At 38.4% G+C, this 27,906-nt stretch overlaps 1 protein-coding gene across 1 annotated transcript in view; it reads right to left on the bottom strand.

Annotated features, from left to right (window-relative positions):
- The window catches only part of CTNNA2 (catenin alpha 2), a 418,638-nt gene extending 391,858 nt beyond the window's left edge, over positions 1 to 26,780 (bottom strand). The window contains 1 exon segment of the mRNA XM_030948202.1: positions 26,679 to 26,780. Coding sequence (XP_030804062.1) covers positions 26,679 to 26,780 — 102 coding nt within the window.
- Between the last annotated feature and the right edge of the window lie 1,126 nt (positions 26,781 to 27,906).

Below are 27,906 nucleotides of genomic sequence, written 5' to 3'. Positions count from 1 at the left end.
ATGCAGTTTAATTTCTCTGCCTTCGGAGCAATGCATAAAGTCAGTAGAAATCTGTACATCTCTAAGTAGCAAAAAAAAAACCCCACAAGCATTGACTCACAAAAAGTCCAAAAATTTGCAAATAAATCCAGCTGAATGTACAATATGAGAAGTTTTAGGCAGTTACCACAGGGAATGTAACAGCTGGTAAAAATCACCATCCATACTATAACCTAGGAGACTCCAGAGACTGGGAATAGTAAAATTAAGATTAGTATCTATGAGTGGTTTGTTAAGTACCACAGTTAAAGCAGGGAAAAAAAAAAAAGGATTAAAAGAACAAGCATTTAGTCAAACTAAACATAAAAATTCTTCCAGTCTGCCACTTGAAAGCTTGCACATTAGGCTATGTACTGCTCCTACTGCTGCTTCAAGGAGTGTCTTTATACTTGGGTTGGGTATTGTTTGTGTTCTTTTATCTTAGATATAATGAACCTCTTTTTATTAACCGTGTCAATTGATTAAAGTTTCATTTAAATATGAATGCATCTCCTGCACTGTTTCTAGATAAATTCTCTTTTTTGCTGTTTGCTGTAAATTATATGAATATAATTATCAAGGAAGGAAGAAAATACCTGATTTTCCTTCTGCCTTTTTTTTTCCTTTTTGGTTTTTTTTTTTTTGGTTTTTGTTTTGTTTTGGTTTTGTTTTGTTTTGTAATAAAGAACACAGTTCTGAGTCCTTACAGAAAATACTCCCTTATAATGTTAAAGGGAATTAAATTTCTATAGAGTGAAAGATTAAGCCAGGTATGTTCTGGAGTGAGTTAACAGAAGGCAGTTTGCTGTTAAATCACTTTAGAAGATAATTCTACATCACTGAACAAAACCTTCACTAAGATTTATATATCAAATTCTATAATTTGTTATTTTGGGGGATTATCCACCAGGATGACAGAATGATGAGTAATTGAAACCAATACTTTTTTTAATGCAAATGTATGAAGTTTTGGAGGTGTCACCAGGATAAGAGAGATATAAAATAAGGGTATTTATTTGATTGTTACAAAACTGTACTGGAAAGATTCCCTGCCAGAGCTGCCACTGCATCTCCTCTCCCGCAAGAACAGCTTTTTTTCTGATCTGCAGCCACAACAAGGATCTTTTTTAGGCAGCAGCACTGGCCCATCATGAACAGCAGTCGATGACTTGCAGCTGCTGGTCCTGCTCCACCGGCAGCCACAGCCACACCAGATTTCCACTTGGCTCAAACAAATTCTCTTATTCACCCAACTGATGGAGTCAAACTTGTGCAAAGCCCACCGTGGCCAATAATTCTGAATTTAAAACCAAAACCAAGCTGCTCAAATGATTTCGTACACATGATAATACAGTGTTAGCAGAACTAGGAGCCCTTATGCAAAGGTTGTTTGCATCACTTCAGTGTTTAGATGCTGTTCAGGATTTAGCTATCAAAATTATGATCTTGCACTTTTTCCACTCAATATGTAAATACTGGACCTCTTCAAAGCAATTCTCTTTGGGACTCCTGACATTTAAAATAAAACAATGGCAGAAGGAGCAAATGAACTTTCTTACTTTAATGCAGGACAGTACATTCAGACTCTATTTCTATTTATTGAAACACTCCATTTAAAAATTCCATCAGGACTGTACTGCAAGCTGCTTTTGCTCTCTTGTTCCAATTATTTACTTTCTCGGAATACTTTTTGTATCAAGTTTTCTCATTAAAAAATAAACAGCCAAACCTTTCCTGTACACACACAAGTTTTGATGACAGAGTGCCAACTAAAAGGAGTTTCCTATGAACTGAAAAATGTCAGTCTTACAAATTACACTTATTTGTAACTATTTATTAAGTTAACAATTTAGTATTTCAAAGGCCTATTTTTAAGTTTTGAAGGCCTTTGTTAAGTGAACTGGTTTTGCAATAAATCCAAAAAAATGTGATTTGCTGGGCTGACAAACTGTTGGAAAGGTGAGAAGAGGATTTAGAGGAAGGTGTGGGAGTGGGATATAGAACAGCACATGCCTGAAAAAGGTTGTTGGGGTGTTTGAGGTTTTTTTGGATTGTTTTTAATACTGCACTGGAAGAAGAAACTAAGAAACACATCCTGTGGAAAACCCTTTTAAAAAGTTCGATCAGTTCTACATGATAAAAGGAAGAGAAGAGACTGCTCAGTGCATACATTTCAGATAAATAAAATCATCAGCATACTGAAATTTAATTATGAGATTCCTCAAATCTGTGCAAACCAAGAACCTGCATTTTTGATACAAACTGCTAAGTAAATTTTATTAAATCTGATTGTTCAGATTGTTTCTCAAACAGGAAAACACCACCTCCAAAAAACAAAAATATATTAATTTATGCTGAATTGTTGAAAGTTAATCCACAACTTCAAGAGAAACTTGGATGAACAATCCCTGCACTAAGTCCAGCAGAGTCACACAGGTCTGCAACAGAGGGGCAGTGCCCAAAAACATCCACAGAATTATTAAAGTTATTAATTTGTGAAGGAATTGCTTTTAGCTGACAAGAAACTCGCTAAAGCTTAATGACTATCTTAACAAACATCTGAAAAATATCAGCAATTAAGAAGGATGAGTGTAAAAAGAACAAGTGGTTTCTTTGGATGTAGTTATATGAAATTAAGGATGGGATTACACACATTGAATAGCAGGAAATGTTTGTTTTCAGGAACACAAACAGATCACTGTGCCACACAAGAATAATTAGAAATATTTCTATTTCTTGGCTGTCACTTTCTTTTTTTTCTAATATTCCTCTGTGTATTGTTGTTATTGTTGATTTTAATAATTTGAAAAATTTGCACCTATGACTGTGAATACAAATTAATTAAAATAAAATAAAGAGGAAAGGTTCCATTCCTAAGCAACTAAATTAACCCAGGTCAGCACCCAAAGATTTCATGCAGTATTAGACAAGCAGAAACTGCTTCAATTAATATATTCACATTTCCAGAAGAATTAGAAGCTGTTCAGTACTGGAATAACCATTGATATGTTTATTCCCCCCCAAAGGCTTTCTTGGGAGTTCAGATTTCATAGAAAATGTTCTAGATATCTTTTAAAAACAATGTTGACTATTGAGTAGGTGAGACAAAATTAAATTACATGGCAAAAAAAAAAATCATAATATAACATGAAAACAAGGGGCAAACATCAAACCTTGCCTCTAAATGAGGCAGGATCTGCCTTTAAGTGACAGATCTTGTTTTACAAACACAATTCACACACAGAACACCTTCAATATTCCCCATATGTGTCACCACCAAGCAAACTTGAGATCTAAATAACCTGATGTTTTCCCACACAGGCAAGTGCAGGTGGAAGGAATATGTTCATGAGGCTTAAATATTCACTTTTATTCATACATGAAACAGGAGTCACAGAAAGGACATTAAGTTAGACAACCTCAGACAATTACCATAGAAACCCACTTACATCTGTTAAATATTTTTGGCCAGCAAATGAATTCAAGTCATTAAGTATTTATGCTCTCTTAAATACAATCTGTTAGAAATGGAGAACTTATTTCATTTAATGCACAAGCAAAGGCTTTCACACCTGCTAACTTCTGAAAACCCCAAATATTTCCTGTTTAGCCACAGGAGCTCTGAAGGCTGTGGTCCCCCTGCTGTTCCAACATCCCTGATAAACTTTGTAGCTCCAGCAGAGGCTGGGAAGGGACTGAAGCACCAAGAGGTGCCATTATTCATTAGGCTCATGATGCTCCTGCCTGAGGAATGAATCCCAACTCTGCCCTGCTCTGACTTGGGGCACAGCTTGCACTCACAGATAAAGTCCCCATTTAAAACCCTGTTGCCACAAAGAAAGCAGCTGGTTTATCTCCAGCTGATGAATTCTCTGATTTTTAAGAAGGTGTTAGGTTGCTTATTAGTCTCAAAACTTGAGCAACCAGCTCAGGGGGAAGCCAGAACTTCCTCACCAAGAAAATTTAGGCTCTTTCAGACTAAGTGGAAAGGAATGATTTGTTAGGAGAATAAGAAGTCTCAATGCTGACCTGAAACTATGCAGTCTCTAAAAATAATAAAAAGGAAAACCTACACAGACACACACTCCAGAGGAGCAGATTCCTTCCTTCTGTTTAACACACAGGAAAGAATCGCCCTTTCACAGATAGCAGAAAAAAAATCCCAGAAAAATGCAAACCACCACAAAGACTCCCACAATATTTAAAGTTGTGTTTGTCATTGTTTCTGATTATCAATCTCTGTCTGAAGACAGTGTGGTTGTTTATTCTTGACCCAGGCCTTGATCTCAATCCCACAACTTAATAAAAATCTTACAGCTTTTTTAGACTAGCACAATCTAACAATCTTTTTATTCTTAACAAAAAATGTCTTGAGAACTGAAATGGGAGAAAGGTCAAAAAAAGCACCACAACCTTTCCTGCTTGCTCTATGAAAAAAAATTTTAATATTATGTCTTGTGTTTGTTCACATCTTTTTTTTTTTTTTTTCTTTTCAGGAAATTGCTCAGAATGTGATCATAACCTTTCCCAAAGCCCAGAATAATATAACTCAATAATAAATGTAATTAAAATGTAACAGCTAAGATCCCTGGACTCAAGATCTTACATACAGAGTACCTCTGCTCATCAAAGGTCTCCACCAGTTTTCTTACTCTCTCCCAGGCCTGTGATAGAGATCTTGGAAGTGAAATACTTCAGCCTTCAAATTCAGCTGAAGGATAATAAATAAAAGGACATAATAAATAAAAGGACATAGGAATAAAAGGACAGAGGAAAAAGACCCGAGACCTCAAGAACATTTCTGGCATTTGATATATGAATAAAGTGGAAAGGAAACAGATGGCACAGTATGCATAAAATCCACTATTATGCTAATGAAATTAATCAAACTAAAGCTGACCATAAAGTAGCACAGAGGACACTTGCTGCTTTTAGGGATAAAATGGGAGACAAACTTCAATGCTAAAATAAAAAGTTAGCACAGAGAGGAAAAAACAAGGATATACATAAAGCTATTGTTGTTCCCAAGAGATGCTGTGATGTGATGTCATGTGATTGCCACTGCTCACTGATGGTCAGAAAGGCAAAGAATGAAATTTAACAAAACAAAAAGACAAAAAAATCGTTCTGGCATTATATTCATGGAAAGGGTGCAAAAATATTTGGGCTATCTCACACCAAAACAGAACCAGCTCCACCTCTCTGTCCTTCCTGGCACTGGCACAGCAGAACTCTGGTTTTACAGACCTTGAAATGACCCCAAGCTGCAGCAGGGGAGGTTGAGATCAGGTATCAGGAAAAGGTTTCCCACAGAAAGGGTTGTCCAGCATTGCAACAGACCCTGCAGGGCAGTGGTGGAGCTGCCATGCCTGGGAGTGTTCAAAAAACCTGTGCATGCGGCACTTGGGGACACAGCCTAGTGGGGAACCTGGTGGTGCTGTGCTGATGGTTGGACTTGATTATCTTAGAGGTCCTTCCCAGCTTTAATGGTTCTGTGATTCTATGAACACCATCCACTGCATGACTTCCTTGGGAAATCTATTTCAATGCCTCCCCAGTCTTACTGCAAGAGAGCTTCTCCCAATATCAATTTGCAATCTTCCCAGTTGGAAATTATCTCCATTATTTCTCTTCCTACCCACTCCTGCCACAGAAAACAAATCATCCCATTGCCTCCTCGTGTATTTGAGAACTGCTACTTTCCACTTCACTCACCTTCCCGTAGAATAACTGCTCCATTTTGTCCCATCTTTCACAGAAAGTCGTGTTTTCAAGGTTTCTAATCTTAGTTATCACTCTTATCTAGACACCCTGTAACTCAAATCTTTGCTCAATGCAGGGTTTAAACTGGACATTATATCAAATCCTGGAGGGACAGACACTGATCTTTGCTCTCTGTGACAGTGACAGGACCCAGGGAAGGGCTGGAGCTGGGTCAGGGGGATTTATGTGGGATATCAGGAAAGGTTCTTCCCCCAGAGGGTGCTGGGCAATGCCCAAGCTTCCCAGGGAATGGGCACAGCCCCGAGGCTGCCAGAGCTCCAGGAGAGTTTGGACAATACTCCCAGACACAGGGTGGGATTGTTGGGGTGTCTGTACAGAGCCAGGAGCTGGACTGGATGATCCCTGTGTGTCCCTTCCAGCTCAGGATATTCCCTGAATCTCTGACCTTACTTGACCAGTACAGCCCCACCAGGGCTGAAAAGCCATGGCAGGAATATTTTTCAGGATGGATTATCTCTGATGCACAGCTGATTTAGTGCAGGCCTGTTCAGTAAATCACAACACTCTTGCCATGCTCATCTACGAGGCATTCTACAATTCCTTGTCCCCTCTGTGATGGCAGGTCACTGATGTGTATTTATGCAGTTAATTACACTTGGCCAAAGGCAGAGCTTTCTAATTGTCTGCACTGAATTAGATTCTATATTTTCAGATTATCATTTGCACTTTGCCAAGGTTATGTTGACTCCTCATTCTGTCTCCCAGCAGGCTTCCAGCCCCAGCTCAAGCTTGGTGTTGAAGGCATTTCTCCATTCCATCATCTGGACCTTTAGTTAAAACACTGAAAAAATCAGAATACCATTGAGCTGACACACCTTTATTGACAGTGAAACCAGGGAGTAAATCTCATTCCATAGCAGCTGCACCCAAATCCCCTGACAGTGTCACTTCAGGCAGTATTGAAAGTTTTAAACAAGTCAAGACACACAGCACCAGGCTTTCCTTATTTAGTCAAGTTTCATCCCTGGCAGAGGAGGTAACTGCAAAAATCCACGTTTCTTACACGCTGTACAAACACCACAAAAAGTGCTGACAAGAATTAGCTGAGAATCAAATCACTGCCTCAAAAACAGACAGTGGAACTGGAACAAAAAACTGAGGGAGGAGAGTGACTGGAAAGAGCAAAACTTCCTCCCTGCACATCCCCTTTGTGAAACTTTCACTGATTTTGTGTTCTACCTCCTTTTTTGCCCAAATCTGAGGCTGAGGAAGTCTTGGCTCTTGCCAATCAGTGGTTCAAGGAGAGTGATCCCTGAAAATTTACCAAGCCAAGCAATCTCCCACAGCCACCTGTCAGGACCCAGGACATCCCTCTGGCTGTCCTGAGCAGCCAAGACCCCTGCCCGGGGGCTCAGAGACCCTGGCACAGAGCCCAGAAATGCCTGTGGTTTTGATTATGACCCATGGAGCAAGTTACCAACCTTATATGAAGATCTGCAAGCCACGACAAATTAAGTAGAATGATAGTGAATTTATCACAGGGTGAAAAAGTAGATTTTGGGGTTTTTAGAACGGGGATTCAGGGGGGCAAGATGGAGGGATCTGGGCGTGCCCAGCCTTCCTTCTTCTTCTTGGCCTCCATCTTCTACTGTGATGGTGGCACTTTTGGATTGGTTTAGAGTACAAGCTCACTGTCTAACATAGGTGATAGGTATTGGAAAGTAATTGTAAATATTGTACACATAGTTTTTAGTATAAAAAGATAACACCGCTCCGGGGACGGCCAGAGTGCCTCTGACTGTCGTGCTAAGTGGACCTCGGCAGGTCAGGAGAAAGAATTTTATAGATAAGAAACAATAAACAACCTTGAGAATGAGAACTGAGGAGCCCTGACTCCTTCTTCAAGCACCAGGCTGGGAAAAGAGACTTTCCAACTTTTCTCAGGGTCACTGTGACCAGCGAGAGATCCCGACATCCACCCGCTCCTGGACACTGCTAAAGACAGCAAACAGGGCAACCCCCAGCTCAGCCCGGCAGCCCTTCCTGGCAGCATCAGATCTCAGCAAAGCATCCATCCTTCACGGGGTTTTGCTGCTTTTTAACAGGACTCTGCCTCTGAAAGACAAAGGAATTACCAGGACTTTTGCCTCTGCTGCCTGGATGCAGCAGCTGATAATTCCTGTGTCAGTGTGTTATCCTCTGGGAAGGCTGGAAGAAAATTTCAAGAGAAATTTCAAAATTTCAAAAATTTAAAATTTCTATTTTTGCCATGGAAAGATTATTTCTTGGATACCAGAGTACTAAAAACCATATTCCGTCCCACCTGAAAAATCTGTGTAAGAATTGCCTAGAAATGGGGTTGTTCAAGTCCATGGATATGTTCAGAGACGGCCCAAAATCTGCCCAGATCTCCCCATGCTGAAAGCAGAGATGTGTTAGGGCAGCTGAGTGAGTGACAGAAAATATTGCTCATGTGCTGTGCTAGGGTATGGCACAAATCATTTTAATTGTCTTTTTGCAGTCTCTGCATAGTTAAGGCCATGATGTGAAATTTTTATTCTAACATCTAAAAAACCACCAGAATTTTAAAGCTTTAGTATCTCCTTTAGCAAAATACAGATTTTTTTTTTTTAAAAAGATTTTATCTATAATGTTCCTTCACAAGGAAAAGCACTTCTGTTTATTCCATCTTTGAATAATTTGATTTTACATTCACGTGTAGGAATCTGTATCTAAAAGCACACGTGATTTAAAATAAACCTAGGGATACTTGTGGAATCTACAAGGTAAAACTTTTATCAGCCCTAATGCTTTTTTAAAATGTATTTTACAGGCCATTTCCTGTCACACATTAACAGCAAAGTTAACATAAATGTTTAAAATATTTTTACTCAACTATAAAAAGAATTAAGATTGTATCACTTAAGAAAAAATGTCTGTTTAGTAGAGCTACAAAAATCAATCCAGGACAGTCCCATTGATTTCACAGGCTAAAAAAAATAAGATCCTGTTTTTTCTTTTTTTTTTCTGGGTTTTTGTTTTTCTTTGTTTTGGGGTTTGTTTTTCTTTTTTTTTTCTTTTTCTTTTAATTGCCACTTGTTCATAACAAGCACCAGCTAAAACGAAACAGAGGACTGAAAGTTCCAGTTCTTACCAAGGAGGAATTTCAAGGAAAATCTGTACCCAGCACAGCACTTTGTATGTCCTTAGCACTAAACAAGTACTTGCAGTAAAATTAGCAGGAGTTTGAATTGTTTTCATAAATCAAGTGAATGAAAATGAAGCAGTAAATCCCAGAGTCATGCAGCAGAATTCTAAGATACCACGTTATAAATGTCACAGTATTTCTCACAAACTTGTAAGGATGAGAAAGTAAAAAAATTAATTCCTCTCAGCTCATAAACAAATAAGTGGAGAATATTAGACTTGAGACAATCTGCAGCTAATACTCTGCTTTCAAGTATTTATGGATTTGCATGAAATTATATCTCCCCTCTTGCTCCAGTTTCACACCCTGGCTGCTGATATTACACTACATTTTTGTGAAGAGGCTCATCAACCATGGTTTTACCATTACTGGGCCAGTATCACTCAAAAATGGTTTTCTGCCAGTGTTCTGCAGGCTGTTTGCTGAGCAGACCCCGTGTCCCCATCTCCTGCATGGCAGAGGTGCAGCTCAGGAAGGCACCAGAGGGAGAAGAGGCTGCCCAAGGTGGCATTGGCTGCTTCGGCTCTTCATTCCACCTTGAACCTTTTCCAAAACATGCCCAAGTCATTTCCACACCTCTCTCCTTTAAAAATCTCAAAATGAACAATAAGCAGGAGCACGTCAAAAGCCCACAGGACCTTTTCCCAACATCTCAGTTTTTCACATATATTTTTTAAAAAAATCATAATTTCACTCTCCTATGCCTGACTATAAAAAAATCATTGCTTTGAGTAATGCAGATTTTAAATCACCAGTGTTTGTGTAACTCAAGAATCAGAGAATCACAGAATGGTTTAAGTTGGAAGGGACCCAGCAGAACAATCAGTTCCAACCCCTGTTGGGCTAGGGACACCTTCCACTAGCTCAAGATGCTCCAAGTCCAGCCCAGCCTTGGGCACTTCCAGGGATCCAGGGGCAGCCACAGCTTCCCTGGGCACCCTGTGCCCGGGCCTTGCCAAAAATACCAAAATAATACCTGCAAACCTTCCAATTTTAGTTCTGTTCACAAATATTCCTATTTTGGATGAGTTGATAAAGTAAAAGTTGCGTAAAAAAAAAAGAGCTGATAAAGTAAAAGTAAAGATAAAGTTGGGTAAAAAGAATGTATTTTCACCATATCCTACTGCAAGGCAACCATGCCAGGATAAAAACAAACCTATGGAGCAAACACTAATGTTTTACAGACATTTTCTTTCAAAGCATCCTGGTGTATCAGCCCTGCAGTACCACAGCACCTCAAACAAGTGTCACAAAACAGCAATCTCTCTTCTTCTGAGCTCCAAAACCTTCCAATTGCCTGCGGCACTCTCCAAACACTTGAGTTTTTGTTATTTTTCTTCTTTCATCAAGTCAGACGACTGCTCAGCTGTCTCATCCAGCAATGTTTTATTCCAATCAGCCACTTCAGAAGCAAGGCAAAGGCAGGTCAGGTTCTCATCATGAGTAGATTTTGCTGATCTTTTACACACATCTGGTAAGAGACTCAGGGACAGCGTTGTTGTCATAAAAATTTACCTTGGGAGGAGAAGTCTGCAAGCAGTTTCTTTGTTTTGGATGAAGTGCTCACACTAAGTCAGACAAGGCTGTTCTGTGAGCACTCATTCCACGAGCATTTCAGCCCCTGAAGGTTGTGATCTCCCGGATTTCCATCATTTGCTCCCCAGTACACCCAGTTTCCATCCCTCCAGCTGCAGAAGGGCTCCCTGTCCTCCCATGGCAATAGCTGCCTTCTGCTTCCCTGTGTGGAATAACTTCCATATAAAAAATAAAGGTGTGTTCCAAAAGAATAAATAGGATACAGCAAACAGAAACGAACAGTGAACCATCATTTGCATCTCATCTCCAAGCAGAAGCAATTTTAGAATATTAACTGTGCTGGGGGATACAATATAATCAAAAGTCTTACACGGGGGAAAAATATTCAAAACGTATTTTCCAAATTCATTTAGAAGCAGCATCAAACAATCTGATTCAGTAAAACTTTTTTGTTTTCCCTTCGTCCTTCCCCACCATTTTTTTTGTGAGTGGATGGATCACCCTCCTCTAAAACACCTCCTATGAAAGGAAAAATATTTGAGTAACGTGTGAATCTTGCCATAAAATAATTGAGCATTCAGGTCTAAGGTGGTTAATCAGACTTGATCAATAGGGTCAACAAAATGTGTTGAGCTGATCAATATGGAAAATTAATGCAAAATGCTATTTTTTTTTCATATATGCACCTTGTATTGAGACAGAATCTTAACCAAATCCAAAAGCTATTAAACCTAAATCTGGGCTACGTCTTAGAAACATCTGAAATAGACAGATTTAGTTACTTCAAAAGAAAACGTGTCAAACCAGAATAAAACACAATAAAAAAGCCTCAGATCATGTTTTTTACGTAAAGTACTTCAGTAACATGCACTAGATTTACTAAAGTAAGACTGCAATAAATACATTTACAAGGATAAGCAACATCATAAAAATCTCATGAAAAGTAAAAATGAGTTGTGCAGGAGTACAAAATGAAATTACAAATGTTAATAAAGGCTTTATGAATATCAAGTTTCCCACATATTCTCAGTGGACAAAAGTGGGGCTTAATGACTCCAGCAGAAAGCACATTTTGATGCCACAATTAAGTTTTTGATGGTTCCACCCTACAGAAATGGAAATTCTGGAACCCAGCACAGGCTTCCCTGCTGGACTTTTGTGAAATGAGATGCTGATTGCACACACTCATTTTCTGGCTCAGTAAGCTCCTTGCAGAGTGCTCAGGAGCTGTGGTGACAAATCCATCACCTCGCAGAGCGCACAGTGCCAGCCCCACAGCCCCACCCCAGCACAGCCTCGTGCAAGTTTAGAGCAGCCACCAACGAGGAAATCAATAGGAAAATGTTCTGTACAGTTCTGGGCAGTGAGATGGAGAAAAGGGATATAAAAAATGATATATTACATTGAATTTTCTGCCTTCCTTTGAAGCCTCAGCATTCTGATGGCCACATCAGTAACAGACACATTAGAAGAGCTCCTGACTCACAAAAACTGAGTTGACTCATCCACAGTGTGCTTTACCTTTGTATCTGCCAGCAATTCAATGTGAAATCTGCAACTAAACCTGCAGCTCAGACTGCCAGCTCCACAGAACAATTGTAACATGACTGATTTTCCAGTGAAGACTTCTTTAAACAAGCCTCATGAAACTCAATATGCAAGCAGCCAATGAATCCAGACCCAACAGGCTGTTAACCTGAAACGATTTTCTCTAAAACAGGTAATTCCAAACTCATAAATGCAACCCTGCTGATTTCTGCCCTTTCCTGTAATAAAAACACACAAATTCAAAAGCTGGGTCGGAGTCAAGGGTAAAGAAAAACCTGGAAGCAGATGTTACCATGGGAGCCTTAAGGAGCCCTGACACAAGAACTGTAAAAGCAAGGACCTACTTAAAGAGTTTGGCAGAGAAAATCAAGGACCACCACAGAGCGTGGCCTGAAGAAAGGCACAACAACCTCTGGGTTAAAACTGCAGTGATTTTTATTTTCTTTTTTAAAGCAAAGATTCTGAAAATCATTTAAGAGGACCCAAGTCTTATATCCAAGAAGAAAAAGGAAGAAGAAAAAAAAAAGAGAAGAAATTATCACAGGACCTAGATTGATGATCTAATAACAAGAATTTTTTTTTTTTTTTGGCAAAGGGAGGTATTTGAAAGAATAGACAAAAATGGTCAAATGGGAGCAGTAAGACAATCCTTCATAAAGTCACTAGAGGAAGCTAAAATCTCAAATTAAACTTTTCACACCCTCACCTCCAGTGTGCTAAAACTGCCTTCCTTCACAACTTCCATTCCGTAAAGAACGAGACCTTTAATATTTTCAGTCATCTTCTTTCCAGTTCAAAAATATTTAATTGCACTTTCTTGACAATTCCTAAGTTTATAGGTATTTTGGGACAGGATGGGGCCTGGGGACAAACCCAAGTGATTGGTGAGAGCAAAGGGCTGGAGGGGAGCCCAGGAGGACGAGGATGTTACAGAAACTTAAAGATCCTTTGGGTTCCCTGTCCCAGCAGTCTTGTAGCAAAGGTTGCAGAAGACTTTGGAAGGATTTATCCCACTTCAGGGCAAATCAGCTTTAGCAGCATCGCTGTTAATGAAAAGGAAAGCTCATAAAGCATCTTCATTTATTCTTAGTTTTTGACAAAATTGGCTTCTAATTTCTCTGCTGACAAAAGTATGCATAAAGCCACTATTTGATTATACACACAACTCCCACAGCTCAGCACAAACTGACATTCCAGGTTTTCCACCTCATTTTCACGAGGGATGGAAAATAAAAGATCTGTGGATGTTTAACGTCTTTGCTGGCTCATCCAGGGCTGGTGCTGGGTTGTAAAACCAAAACAGTCACAAAACAAAGAAAATAAATAAAAGGTACTGAAATCAAACCAAAACAACCACAAAATCCCCCCAAAAAACACAAAAAACCCACAAAAAAACAAAGCACAAACCCCGCAGCCAGCATTTCTCACAAACTCTAATGTCGACTGAGAAAACTGCAGGGCCAATCACTTGAAAAAAGAACACAATTTTGTATCTTGATTGCATCAATTTTACTCTTGGACACTTCAAGTTCAATGAAAAAGGCTGAGAAGTGTGCAGAACAAATGCATTACTAATCTCTCATTAAAGATGTATAAAATATTATGCAGTGATCTCCTACTCTGAGCTCAAAATTTCAGACTTCAGTTCCAAAGTGCTTAGTAACTTTTGTTCAGTAAAATTTAAACACCTGAAAAACCTCTAGGATGATGATCACAACAATAATTTCCACTCTTGCAGCTTGTCTACTGCCAGAAAAAAGTTAATTTTTAAAAGAGACCAAATCCCTTAAAGACCAGTACAACTGCTGAATTTTTCACCAGGGTCAAAAACCATTGTGGGGAATTTTGGAAGGAATTTGAGATGGAACTTCTGAGTTGTTTTTGATAATTCAGTTCATTTTCTTTATTTTTACGTAAGTAGGAAGGGTGAGTTCAGCTCACATTGTTATAGTATGGTTTAGAAGGGTACAAGACTTTTAGTTACATGACTTTTTAAGGATTTATTGACTAATAAAACATTGCTAACAAGGATATTTATGTTTTTGACTTTAAATGTTTTGTCTTATGGACTTATGGTAGAGTGTAAGATTTTTAGCTAATCATGTTGTGGCACACAAACCTACAGCACTGCATTCTAATCTCTTTGTTTACTTTTGCAGCTATTTTATTATTTTTTTAATATCTTAAACTCTAAACTTTCTTTTAATTAGCTTAACTTGTCTCTGCTTTGAACTATAAACCTGCATTCTTGCTTCTAGCACCTAAGTTTGGAAGCCTTTTCCAAGGCCTCAGATCAAATCTTGTTTAATTCTAAGCTTTGGCTTGCAGGCCCAAAGTTCTGAGTGTTCTCTGCATTTTGGATTCCAACACACAATTAAATTGACTTTCAGGAGCTCTTGAGAGCTGCAGTAACAGCATTAAAAATATTCTGTGGATGAGAAGGGTCATGTGTAAAGTCATGGCAGTAATTTCTGCCTGGAACTAAATGATGTGACCCTGATACATCCTGAACATATGAGCTGGAATGCTGCTGACTTCAGAAACTCCAAAATGCAGACATCTCTTTGCCAGTGGATTTAATCATCATATCAGTGGCTCACAAAGAAACGCTTATTTTACAGGGCATGGACCATTACAAAATTAACTCACTGATCACAGTCAGCACTACAGCAAGGATACACCTGCATGTTTCCAGCTCCTCTAGCAAGTATTTCAGTTGTGTCACACAGGAACTGCTCAAATAAAAACCATTTACTTTTCCATGAAGGGTAAAAACACTGCCACAAACTTTGTTAATCCACCACACTCCAACAGTCAACAGCATCACACTGCACGTACATGAAAACACTGAGTCCTTCGGCCTAAAAAGAAAGAAAAAAATAAAAATATTACAGGTTATGGAAGTATTCATAAAGATCTTATGAGGTGGAACATAGGAATGAAGCAGATTTAAAGAATATGTACCAAGAAGACAGAAAAAAAAAGAAGAGAAAGAAGAGAGATATCTATCTATATCTATTTTAATATCTATAGATACAGATATTAAAATAGATGCTATGCCTCACATGCCTGCATTTCCCTCAATATTTTTCCATCCTTGTCAGGAAAGTATAAATGTACCTACCAATTAAAGTATTTCAAGCAGAGTAGTAAAAGCTTAATCACTCCACACTAAGGGTGTAGAAACGTGTAATTCCCTGGGAAAAAGTGGAATACATTAATACATCTTCCCTGGAAACAACTTCACATGCAGAAGCCATTCAGCACACTGGGTTCATTATGTTTTTACATGAACACCTTCCAAAGGAAGTATTTATTATTAGCATAAGCAGATACAATACATTTTCATTGCTAGGGAGCAAGATGAAATGAATCAGAAAAATTAATTCCTGTTGCAAATCTCCTTTCTCCAAAAACCTTCTCTGAAAACTTATAGATTAATTGTTTTTAGAAGGAGATAAGGAATTAGAGCAAGAAAGTGCAGAGGTGTCAGCCTTGTCCAGTGATGAGTCCAGCCTGGAGCTGGCTGGAATTGGCTCCACGGATGTGGGGAAGCTTCCAGCAGCTTCTCACTGAACCCTGTTGTTGGGAAGGATGAAAGTTTGATAAGAAAGTCTCACAGATATGTGTGCTAAGCAGAAAGACTTCTGAATGTAGAATCTGAAGAAGGAATAGAGATGGAAGCAAGTTTTGATATAGAAGAAAAGAATTGCTGAGCCAGCCTTACTGGATAACCAAGGAGGCAAAGGGTCTGTTAGTTAGAAGGGGTTTTTATGATTAGAGCAAAGGATAAACCCACCCCAAACAAGAAGATGTTTTTACCAAGCAGAAAGATAGCACAGGCAAACAAGTCAGCAAATGTTGCAAGTAGAAAAAAGGTCTCAGAATTTTCCACTGCAAGAAAACTGAAAAACAACTTCCAGCTTAAACTGCAATGTACTGACTTTTAGTGATTGGAGAACAGTAACATGAATATGGTAATTACAGTAGTTATGATAGGCTAGAGATAAAAGTTAAGGTACAGATTGGTTCTACTGTATGAAGATGCTGAGCAAAGAAAAGTATAGAATGCATTGTAACCTAAACTCAGGGTGTCCAGGCCTGCCTGCAGCTGGAGCTGACAGCTGTAGGCACAGCTCTATCACCCACAAACCTGGACTGCTGTGACACCTTGGATGGAATAAACTGCATTTTGGAGAGCTGCCTGGGGTCCCACATCCCTCATTCATGCTCTTACACCCTGTAGTCCCCTCCCTACCAAAACCTGGCCATGAAAACTCAATAGTTTTGGTTTATCCTTTTCCACATTGTAACTTTCATAAATGAAAATTAAGCAGAAGTAAAAATTCTTAAGTGAAAATTAATTAGTTTAAAATTTTACGTATACTCAATTTCATCTATTTTCATCTTTCAAACAGGTTTATAAAGAACAATACACACATTAAATGTCAAGGTTACTTTGTTATGACTATGCTATTTTTTTGGCTAAACACCATTTTATTCATGAAGGAAGAGAAGAAATTTATTTATTATTAAATTGCAGATAGTCCTTTGTTCCACACTGACCCAAGAAACTGAATGAGAATGAAAATTTTAGCACTGACTTAATTTAGGATATTAAAAAGACTTATTTTAAAAAACAGATATCTACAAAAGGGAAAATTTCTACTCAGCAGAGAAATATTCCTTGTGTATTCATAAAAGGTCATCTGCACAATATTGAATTAATCTGTGTTGAATAAGCTAAGCAAGAGTTATATATCCTTAATACCCTCATAATAAATTAGTAAAAGGTTTGAAGTTTCATCAATGAGGACCAAAGCACTACAGGAGTACAGAGAAACAGACTAAATAAGAGAGAAACTCCAATATATAAAGGGGAAAATATTAATCAACCCAGTGAAAGAGACAAGTAGAAGAGGATATTTCTTCCCAATCTGAGCATTTGCTGGTCAGACACATAATATTCAAGAACACCAATCATGATAAGCTTGTGAGAAAAGGTACTGAAAATTAATAGACCAAACAAGAAAATAAATATGATAATTTACACCATGTGCTTAAGGCAAAAGTACGCCATTTTCTAAAGGCAAAATTTCATCTAAATTTCTCTAGCTGAAAATCAAGGTCATCTTTAAAATACACCAAAAGCTCAGATCTCTCTAGTTACCAAAAAAAAAAATTAATTCATAAAACAGTCAAAATTACCAAAAAGTCTACTTGTATCCATTAAAAGTTGCACACCAAATAGAATCAATATTCCAAAGAAATTAACAAAGGAAACAAACAGAAATCAAATCCAAAATATCCATGTACCCATGCCCTGAGTTGTCTGAAGTGCAAATAAATCAGTGTTCAGAAATACATATTGAAGGGCAATGGAACAGAAACTGCCACTGCTTCTCAGAACATGGATCATTAGAATTAGGTTAATTAACACCTCAAAGCAAAATCTTGTAATTAGGGTATTATTTTTGTAATTAGGATTATTTTCTAGCTGTTCTAACTTTTGCAGACTGATGACACACACAGCTAATGAAGTTAATGAAAAAGAAGAAAGTGAGTAAGATTTTCAGATCACTCTGAAGAATGAAGCTAAGATGGATTGCAAACTTCAATATCCAAATTGCTCCCAAAGTCATTAGAAACATACATATTTAATCACAGGGGTGCTGCTCTAGTTTCTCTTTTCCCTGGCAAATCTGATCGATGACAGAAAATAAGGGAGGGAGGGATTGCTCCCTCCATGATTCAGAAAGAGAGAAGACACCTTACTGCAGGGTTTTGTTCTTCCAGTAATTATTTTCCCAGTTTTATGACTCCTGGTGGACCTAAAGCATCTCACAGAGTTATTAAGGTTGGAAAAGATCTTTAAGATCAACAAGTCCAACCATTAACTGAGGACAACTAAACCACACCCTCAAGTGCCACATCCACAGGTTTTCTGACCACTGCCAGAGACGGTGACTCCACTCCCTTCACAACTTTTTCCATGATGAAATTTTCCCAAATATTCATTCTAAACCTCCCCTGGTTTAGATTGGCCATTCCCTCTCCTCCTGTCCCTGTTCCCTGGGAGCAGAGCCCAATCCCCCCGGCTGTCCCCTCCTGTCAGGAGCTGTGCAGAGCCACAAGGTCCCCCCTGATCCCCCTTTTCTCCAGGCTGAGCCCCTTCCCAGCTCCCTCAGCCCCTCCTGGTGCTCCAGCCCCTTCCCCAGCTCTGTTCCCTTCCCTGGCCATGCTCCAGCCCCCCAATGTCTCTCTTGTCATGAGGGACCCAAACTGACCCCAGGATTTAAAATGCCTCATGAGTGCCACACTTCAAAACTAATTCCAATTCTTCATCAAAGATTCAGGTAGCACTGATTTTCCCATCTTTCCAGCTTGTATGCAATTTACCCTTTATTTACAGTTTATATTCACTTATCATTTTGTTTTCAAGGGAGAGGATTTTGTAGGATTAATAAAAAACCTTCACTACAAGACAACCTCTTGCTGATGCACAAATATACACTGGTTAAGATCATAATACCTCTTAACTTACTAAGTTACTACTTGTCCTGCAAATCCTACTTCAAAATCCCTGATGAGGCTGTTTAGTGTTTGGATGTCCTATTTTCAGGGTGTGAATCCCATATTCTAGTTTAGTTTAGATTAGAATCATAAAATGTTATTTACACAGTAAGTGCTACCAGAAATAGTCTCAAAATCTATACTGGCAGCAAATTTAAGACAATTTCTTTTTAATTGATAAGCCTTGCATAGATGAAATGTATCCAAAGTCTTTAGGCTTCCATTAAAAGACAAAACCACAATAATTCACATAATTCTTCTCTGATCTCATTCCAGTTTGTCAACAGCTCTTTTGAGAAGGGGAAATCCTTCCAATAATAATCTCATTAACAAATACTATGTTACAACAATAATAACGCTTAAATAAAATTTACTTTACACCCAGCAGCTGATGCACTTAAGGATCATTTTATCATCTTATGATGAGCTCACATTCAGTTGGATATTTGAAAATCCATTTTGAAGCTGCTGCTTAACAAACCATACCAAGACCCTGCTCATACGGTATGTGACTAAAATTCTTTATTTTAATACATTTGATTCACATTTAGTGATATTAAAAACATTTTTTAAAGTTGCCCCCCTGTTAAAGCACTACATTTGTATGACAAAAATATCCTAGACTTAGAACCATTCCAGTTATATAAATTATTATATTAGCACTTGTATCTGCTGCAGTAACTCTGAAGTCTTTAATTTAACCATTGGGAAAAAAAAAATTGTCAAACACTTTGAGTAAATGAAAGTTTATGTTATCAACAAGGATTTCCTTATTAGTCAAAATGAAAATCCAGTTCTGATTTTGTATCAATGCTACTGCCTTTCAATTATAATTATGCAACCATCTTTCACAACATAAGGTGATATGCCTATCCTGCTTTAATCAGCATTGTTAACATAAAAGAAAATGTAATTTGCTAATATATTTGTTAGCCCTGAGAAATTCTGGAAGTGACAGGCAGTTCACAAGATGTTTTGAAAAAAACCCCAAAACATAGAACTGCTTTTCAGCAAACTGGGAAAAATCATCTAAAAATGCAACCAAAGCCAATTTTCCCTCAAAACCTTTAGATGTTCCCCTTCTACAGGGACGACCCAAATTAAATCAACAGGATTGTTAAGAACCTGCTGAGTTGTGGATTTGGGGACATGGAAAAGACTCATCCCTGTCTCACTAGACCTCTCTACACATCTTCAAGGACACAAGCAGAAGAAGAACACTTCAATAATTAGATTGATCTTCTTGATTAGAGTTTGGAAATCCCAGGCAAGAACATTTTCTGAAAAGCCTTCCATGAAAGCTGCCAGAAAACCATCTGCAGGAATAGAACTGGGTTAGAAAGCTGTCTAGACATGTTCCAAAGATGCTATTTCAGGATGCAGGATGGAGACAGGATCAGGGACCTCCCTGGGCTCCAGCAATGAAGCTGCTCGCACTAATTCTCCCCTACACCTACAGGAAAGAGTCAGCCAGGCTCAGAGCAACCTGGGATAGTGGAAGGTGTCCCTGCCCATGGCAGGGGGTTGGAACAAGGTGATCTTTCAGGTCCCTTCCAACAAAACCATTCTGCAAATAAAATTATTTTGTCCGTATCACAATAAAGACAAAACCACTTTCCGGTAACCCCAAGCTGCTAATAATTGCCTAATGATGAAGAAAATTGAGGGGTTATCCAATGCATGGAAAATCCAGCATTTCATACAGAGAATTACAAATTAGAGCAGGTTCATTTTAGCCATGAGCTTTTTCAGTCACAGCTTATTGCACACCCAAGATGCTGCCAGCACAATCTGCATTTCCAGCTACGATACACCAGTGACAAATTTTCTCACCATCTTTCCACAGTGGCTTGTGCAGCAGGAGAGGAGAAAAAGCAGCCATCATATTGCCTTGCTCTGAGTTAAGAACCATCATCCCATAAAAGCAGAACTTGGGAGTAATGGATGAGACCTAAATCCCTCTGAGTCCTCATTCTCCCCACTGCAAATGCCAACATGCATAAAATCCAAAGTACAAACAAAAGCACCTCTGAACAGTGAGTAAAATGGGAGGCACAGACTGACAAGGTCCAGATCTTACAGGACACTGCATACCAAAAATACCCTGCAGCTTTCAAGCACGGGAGAGTAAAAATAGAAAAGACAAAATTTAGCTAAACATTTTTTGTCCTAGACAGCACAAAAAGTCTCCACGCTGAGAGAATCCCAACTAGAGCTGGCACAGAGGCACAAATTTTACTGAAACAAGAAGCAGAGATGGCCAGAGTGCAGCAGATACCTCTCTTATGGTTGAAAAAAACATCCTGAAGTAAAAAGGCAGCTGACAGTGTTCAGTTCAGGAATTACTTTAAACAATTTATAGTCCATAGGACAAGAGCAAACAGCACAAGTTGCGCCATGGGAGGTTTAGATTGGATATCAAGGAAAATTTCTTCACTGGAAGGGTGCTCAAGCACCAGAACAAGCTGCCCAGGGCAGTGATGGAGTCCCCATCCCTGGCATGATTTACAAACGGTGTGGATGTGGCACTTGGGGACATGGTCAGTGGTGGCCTTGGCAGTGCTGGAGAACAGCTGGACTTGATGATCTTAGAGGGTTTTTTCAACTTAAACAATTGTATGCTTCTATAGTGCTGGAGAAAGAAAGGAGGATTCTCTTCCTATTCAACATTAAAATGTTTGAAACTCAGTTTCAGAGAGAAAAATTCCATATTCCTTTTGTGATATGATTTCACTTTGTCTCCCCAACATGGATCAGCCATCACCCAATCCATGCACAGTCCAAGCTCCCATACTTCCAGAAACACCACAGATTTGGGACTGCTCTGACAGAAAGAGCCTAAACAAGAATTAGTTTCACTACTGGGAGAATAGTCCTGTTCAGGTAAAAAAAAAAAAATACTGACCTAATATTAACCTCATTATACTATTGAATTGAGCTTGAATGATCAAAAAATAAACTTTCATAATTCATTTTCCCTTAGGTCTGTCTTGAACGCAAATTCAGCTGAATCCAGCGATCAAATAAAGAAATTGCTGGAGAATTCAGTGCAATTACTAAAACAAGTGCAACAGGTATCAGGCATGAAGTGCTCCATTACCCACGTTCTCCCAAACTTGTTTGAAATATGCAAAGACATTCACCAACCCTACAAAAGTAAAGCTGTGGTTCAAATGCAGCTGACAAGATTAATAAATAATGTCTTTCTCATGGAAAAGAGCACACCAGATTTAGGGTTCAAATGCAATAAAAGCAAGGTTCACCAAATGTAAGTAAAATCCAATTAACTGGAATTGTTGGGAATACAGTTATGTTTATATATTTATGGCAATATAGAAATTTGTCCATTTTCCAAACACAGAGTACAAGGGATTGGATTAGTCCTAAGTTCATGAATAATAACATCAGCCATGATTATTATGATCTTCTACATAAACAACACATAATAAAACTACTTGTAATTTTATCCAGTGACTTATTTACTTCACAGATATAGCCAATTAATTTCACTGAGTGATGCTACTATTTTAAAAAATGTAAAATCATTAATCAATTATTTTAGTCTGCCTTATGATAGATTGTTGCTTCCTTTAAGATGCTGTAACTGGCATCTTAAATTCACTGGGAAAAACCAAAAAACATGCACTGCAATCAGAACTGTCTCTCCACAGCAAATCTAGAAGGACAAAAGTGTGTCACACTGAATGAAAACAGAATCAGTCACAAACAATCTGCAACAGGAACACTCACCATTATTTGTGCTGTTGTTAAAACTCTGGAATAAAAAGTAACAGCTCAAAAATGTAAAGATCCTAAAAGGCACAACTCCTGCATGGTTCTGGTAATAAAGGTAGAGTTGTAAACAGCCACATAAGCTGAATACTTAGAATTCCTAGGGAAAACTAATGAAAAGAAACACAGATTGACTTTAGAAAATTTAAATCTTAGCAACAAAGAAAATCTCATCTTCTCATCTTCAAAAACTTGACACAGCTCACTTCATCTTTTCATCTGTTTGTACATACATGTTTTTTTTGTTTTTCAACAAAAAATTGCATGGATGTTGGTGGTTTATAGTTAGAAATTATTTATTTTCTCTTCTTAACATATATATACATTGCATTCATATTCATATTTAATTACCACTCAAAACCAACAGCAACCAAAAAAATCCCCTGACTCCTTATGGATAACCTCCAACAGTGTTATTTTTCAGCTATACATAAAATATCACGTTATTGCAGTTAAAACGTTCCTAAAAATGTAATTCTTTTCTCTTAGGAAAACCACCCACAGTCTAACAAATAAAATTGCAACCCACGTGGTAACTATGCAGGAAGGTGAGAGTAATAGGCAGCAACCCTTTAGAATATGTTTTACTGATATATTTCCTTATAAACATGTAATGGAATTAAAAATTATAAGACTCATAGTAAAACAAAAGGTCAGAAAACAAAGCTAGCAATAAATACAATTACCTTATGCTTTTAGCTAATTGTGACACTAAAGCCAGAGGAAATAAACACATTTCAATTAGTAATTTCAACCCACTGGAGAACAGAAATTCTAATGATTTTTTTTCCAGCACGTATTTCTTAGAAAACCTCAGTAATGGCAAGTTAATAAATGACATGACAGACATGACAGGCCCTACCTGCTCCTCTTCCACCAAGACAACAAACACTGGGAACAGGGTACCCCAGCCAGCTCCAATCCTCTCACATCTCTGACAGCCACACAAAGTTTTAATTAGTTTGCTAGTTCAGGGCTTCCTAGAATAAATGCAGTTCTGTCATTTCTAATGCATTCTCATGATCAGTTAATGGATTTTTGGATATTTTTTTTCTTTTGCCTCCAGCTCAGACAACCTTCCTGTCTTCTAATTTCTTCTAAATGAGTTCCTAGGTTATCCATATTTTCTCATCTGGAACACTAATGAGCTTGTCTAAAATTCACTTTTAATGCACCATTCTCTTACCCTGACTCACTGAGGTGTTCTTTGTCAAACCCACATCACATTTCTGCATTACTCTCCAAAGTATCAGGAGAGACCAGTGGTGTTTGTGAGGGTCCCCAGGACACGGTGAGAGATGCGAATCTGACTCCAAGTTCTCAGAAGGCTAATTTATTATTTTATGATATTATATTAAAGAATGCTATACTAAACTATACTACAAGAAAGAGAAAGGATACATAAGAAGGCTTAACAAGAATTAAGAATAAAAACCCATGACTGACTCAGAGAGTCCGACACAGCTGATGGTGATTGGTCATTAAGAAAAAACAATTCACATGGACCAAATCAAACATTCACCTGTTGGTAAACAATGTCCAAGACACATTCCAAAGCAGCAAACACGGGAGCAGCAGTCAAATAATTATTGTTTTCATTCCTCTCAGCTTCCCAGGTGAAAGTCCTGGGCAAAGAGGATTTTTCAGAAAATATAATGGTGACAGAGACCAGTGAATGTACCATCATCTGGAAACCTGTCAGTCATATGCCTACACATACACTGAGTTCAGAGTCCAAGTTCACAGATAAAAAGGACTAAATTAGCACTTTGGGAGCCCTAGAATTTGTGTACAACAATTTCCAGTTTTTCCAGTATTGTCCAAAATCACACACGGCATGGAGAACAAGAGGGTACTCTGATTATTCAAATGCAAATACCAAAATGAAACATGAATTTGTCCTGCTGGTGCTGGAAATCACAGGATCAGGCAAATTTTGGCTGTGGGGGACTCAGGATTTAATCTGCTCCAAACTGCTGGTCAAAATTCCCCTACAACTCCCTGAAAGGAGGTTGTGCCAAGGTGGGGATTGGCCTCTTCCCCCAGAAGAGAATGAGAGGACATGGCCTGGAGCTGTGCCAGGGGAGGGTCAGGTTGGACATCAGGAGGAATTTCTTCACTGAAAGGGTGGTCAGGCATTGCAACTGCCCAGGGAGGTTTGGAGTCCCCATCCCTGGAGGTGTCCAAGGACGGACTGGACATGGCACTCAGTGCTCTGGGCTGGAGACTTGATGATCTTGGAGGGCTTTTCCAACCTGAATTACTCCATGCAAGTAGGACTGCCTTCAAAGGCTGCTCAGGAGCTTTTGTGAAAGTTCTGCTGCATTCTGTGGCCATCAAATCTCTCTCTTCTATCCAGTGACCTGTTTCAATGACTTATGGAAGAACTTGCCATCTCTAAGATCTCCTTGTTAAGCACCTCATTTGAAGCAGTTCATTTGAATCCACAAGTGGACTTCAGGGCTCAAACTGAATGAGATTAAATACCTATACACTTATCTATTTATTTATTTGCCAAGATAAAGTTTCAAATTAGATGTTCTCTCCCTCTCAGGAAGAAAATTGCTTTGAAACTTTTTAAGGAGATCCCAATCTTTTTGCACGTGGCATCTTGTGGAGGCTGCCACGGCACAGGCAGAGGTAAACCAGAGATTATTCCTGACCTGAGCAGACTGCAAATGCTATTTCAGGCAGAGGAAAAAAAACAAAAAGTCTTTAAAACTGGGATGATCGTTAACTTATCTGAGAAAAAACAGAAAGAGCAGCTGAACAGCCTCAGCTAGAAATGCAACAGATAAAGGCAATCTGAAGGTAACACATTTTTCATCACTTGGAGCTTTCGTGATTACGTTTGTGTGGCTCACATAAAACAGGTTTTAGTCGAACACACTCCCCTGGAATCAAAGTAGAGGGAAATAAGCAAATCTACTTATTTCCCTAATACAAGAAATCAAATCACATGTTCGAAAAGGAGGGGTTTATTTTATTTATTTATTCATATTATCTAGAAGCCTATGAAAAGAAGAAATCAGAATGGAAATATTCATTTAAATTGAATAAAACAATAGCCTAACATTTCTCTACCCTCTCTTGAAAGCATTTTATTTTCCCTAGTCTCCTTGACATGCTGTTAAAATAGAAACACGCTGTTGCTCAGCAAAATACAATCTTGGGAACATGAGTTTTTATCATTGAAGAAATCCAAGTCCTGTAGCTCCGCTTGTAATTTCTTCATTTGCATTCGCTCAAGTGTGCTATCAAACAGAGGTGTAGCTGAGCCCAAAGTTAACCCAGCACCTGGTGAAACTGTGAAGCTACAGTGGTACTCCTGGGCTGATGCTTTCTCTTCTCTGGGTAAAGCAGTGGAAAATAAAGCAAAAGGAGAAGAGGAAATTCCTCCCAGAGGACACAATAACTTGGGTTTCACAACAGGGGTTGGTGCACAGCAGCTTCACTTGCTGATGCTGATCAGTACCAGAATAACGGAACTGGCAACCTCATTTTCAGTTGGTTTCACAGTGAATTCAGGATTTTAGTCTGTCTTTCATATCAAGAACAAAATTATCAGTTTTTATAATGGAAGTTAGTTACCATGTTATCACCATGTGGAATGAAAGAACAAACTCTCTGCCTTGAGTCTGTAAAGTCATGTACACAGTTAGAGACTTGCATGTCCAGAATAATTTGTAGAGAAATAACAATTTTTTTTTCAAAAACAAAGAAAAAAAAACAGATTTGGAAAGTGGAAAGTGACTCACTGAAAGAGCAGAGGAACCATACAGAGACATCATTTTGTGGGAATTAAAGAAGCAGGTTTACCCTATTAACAGCAACTCAGAAACAGAAAGGCACCAGGCCTCTACACACACTCCATAAAAACAGGCTTCTATAGTTTCTGTAATTTGGATGGTTGGTTTTTGGTTTGTTTTCATTTTGTTTTCATTTTTCCATTTCATTGGCTTCCATGGTGAAATAACAAACCAGAAGCATGTCTTAGTCAGATCCCTATTTTAGACTGACTGTTTGTTAAGTTTCTAAATCGCTTTATAAGACAGACATAAGTAAATAGTTGTTGCTACTGTATTCCTACTCAGATTTTGAGACTATAAATTATTTAGAACAAGAGTCTCTAAACATGTTTGAACACAGCTTTCCAACAGAGATCACGAACAAAAACTGCTCATATATTTATTATCAAATACAATTAAGATAATTATGTAAAGAGAGTAAATACAGCATCGGGCTGAAGGAAGAAACAAAACAAACCAAAGGCACTTGCCTGGGTAACAAGTGGCTCCAATAGTCTCTCTACTGTGAGAGTCCTGATTTCCAAACTTTTTGGGTCCCATTTCAAAATGATAGGTGACGTTGCAGAAGTCATACTCCCTGGAACAGATAAAATTACACAGCATGAAAATTATTACTGCAATATCCACATAATGCATAGCGTTTATTTAAAGAATAAATATATATAGCTACATATTAAATACTTCTCCATAATCTTGCTGGTGTTCCTCTACTCACAAGAATTCCCAGGTGCACCACTGCCACATTCAACGGGTGCTTAGATGTTTATATACCAAATTATTTTTCCTCCTGTACCTCCAAGACCACAGCAGATGGGTGTGTCCTGAAGGAACCACATCCCATGGAGGGCACAGGCAGGAGCAGGTTTATCCTGAAGGATTCCATCCCACAAAGAGACCCCAAACTGGAACAGGGGAAAAGTGTGAGGAAGTTTTATGAACTTACTGCAACCCCCCATATCCCCCTGCACCCTTCAGAGTGAGAGAGGCAAGGAACTGGAAGAGTCAGAAGTGGAATGAAACAAATTCAACAACTCTCTTCAGATTTTTTGAATCAAACTTCTCCCACAGTATTCAGCATTTCTTAATTTTGCATCAAGAAGAGGAGTACTCATTTAAAGACAAAACAGATTCTCCAGACCACCTTAGGCTTCAAAGCTTAAACAAAGCCCAAAATGAAGACAACAGCAAATTGGTGTCATTTTATTCACCATTTCAGGTTTTCATGCAATTTTCTAAACAGCTGACTTCATTTTGGAAATTTCAGATACATAGAAGTTCAGCTGTCAGGCTGTAAGAGACATCCAATGCACCTCATTGAGCTGGAAAGTGATTTAAGTATTCAGTGACAAGCAAAGCCACTTATAAATTAACCTGTCCACCAAACCCAAGAAGACAGAAAAATCTAATAAAAAATGCTCATTTTAAATAATTCTGATTTAAATATTTCCCTTTATTTCAAAATTGAAATGAAAAATTAGAAGTCCTGTATACCATGAGAACACTTAACAGGTAAAGCCAAACCAGTAGTATCATACTGGATATCATGTGAGATTCAAGTCAGGCCCCTCTGCATACAATATCCAAAAAGTTTTAAATTGTTTTCTTCAGAAAGCAATTTCAGTACTTTTAACTTAGCAACTTTGGTATTTTATCTTAGCATTTTTAATCAATAAGCTAATTTCAGTACTAAAATTTAGA

This window comes from Camarhynchus parvulus, chromosome 4 (genome assembly GCF_901933205.1).
Source record: "Camarhynchus parvulus chromosome 4, STF_HiC, whole genome shotgun sequence".
Classification (NCBI taxonomy): Eukaryota; Metazoa; Chordata; class Aves; order Passeriformes; family Thraupidae; genus Camarhynchus; species Camarhynchus parvulus.
The sequence above is the reverse complement of the archived record's forward strand: the minus strand, read 5'-3'. Positions and strand labels throughout refer to the sequence as shown.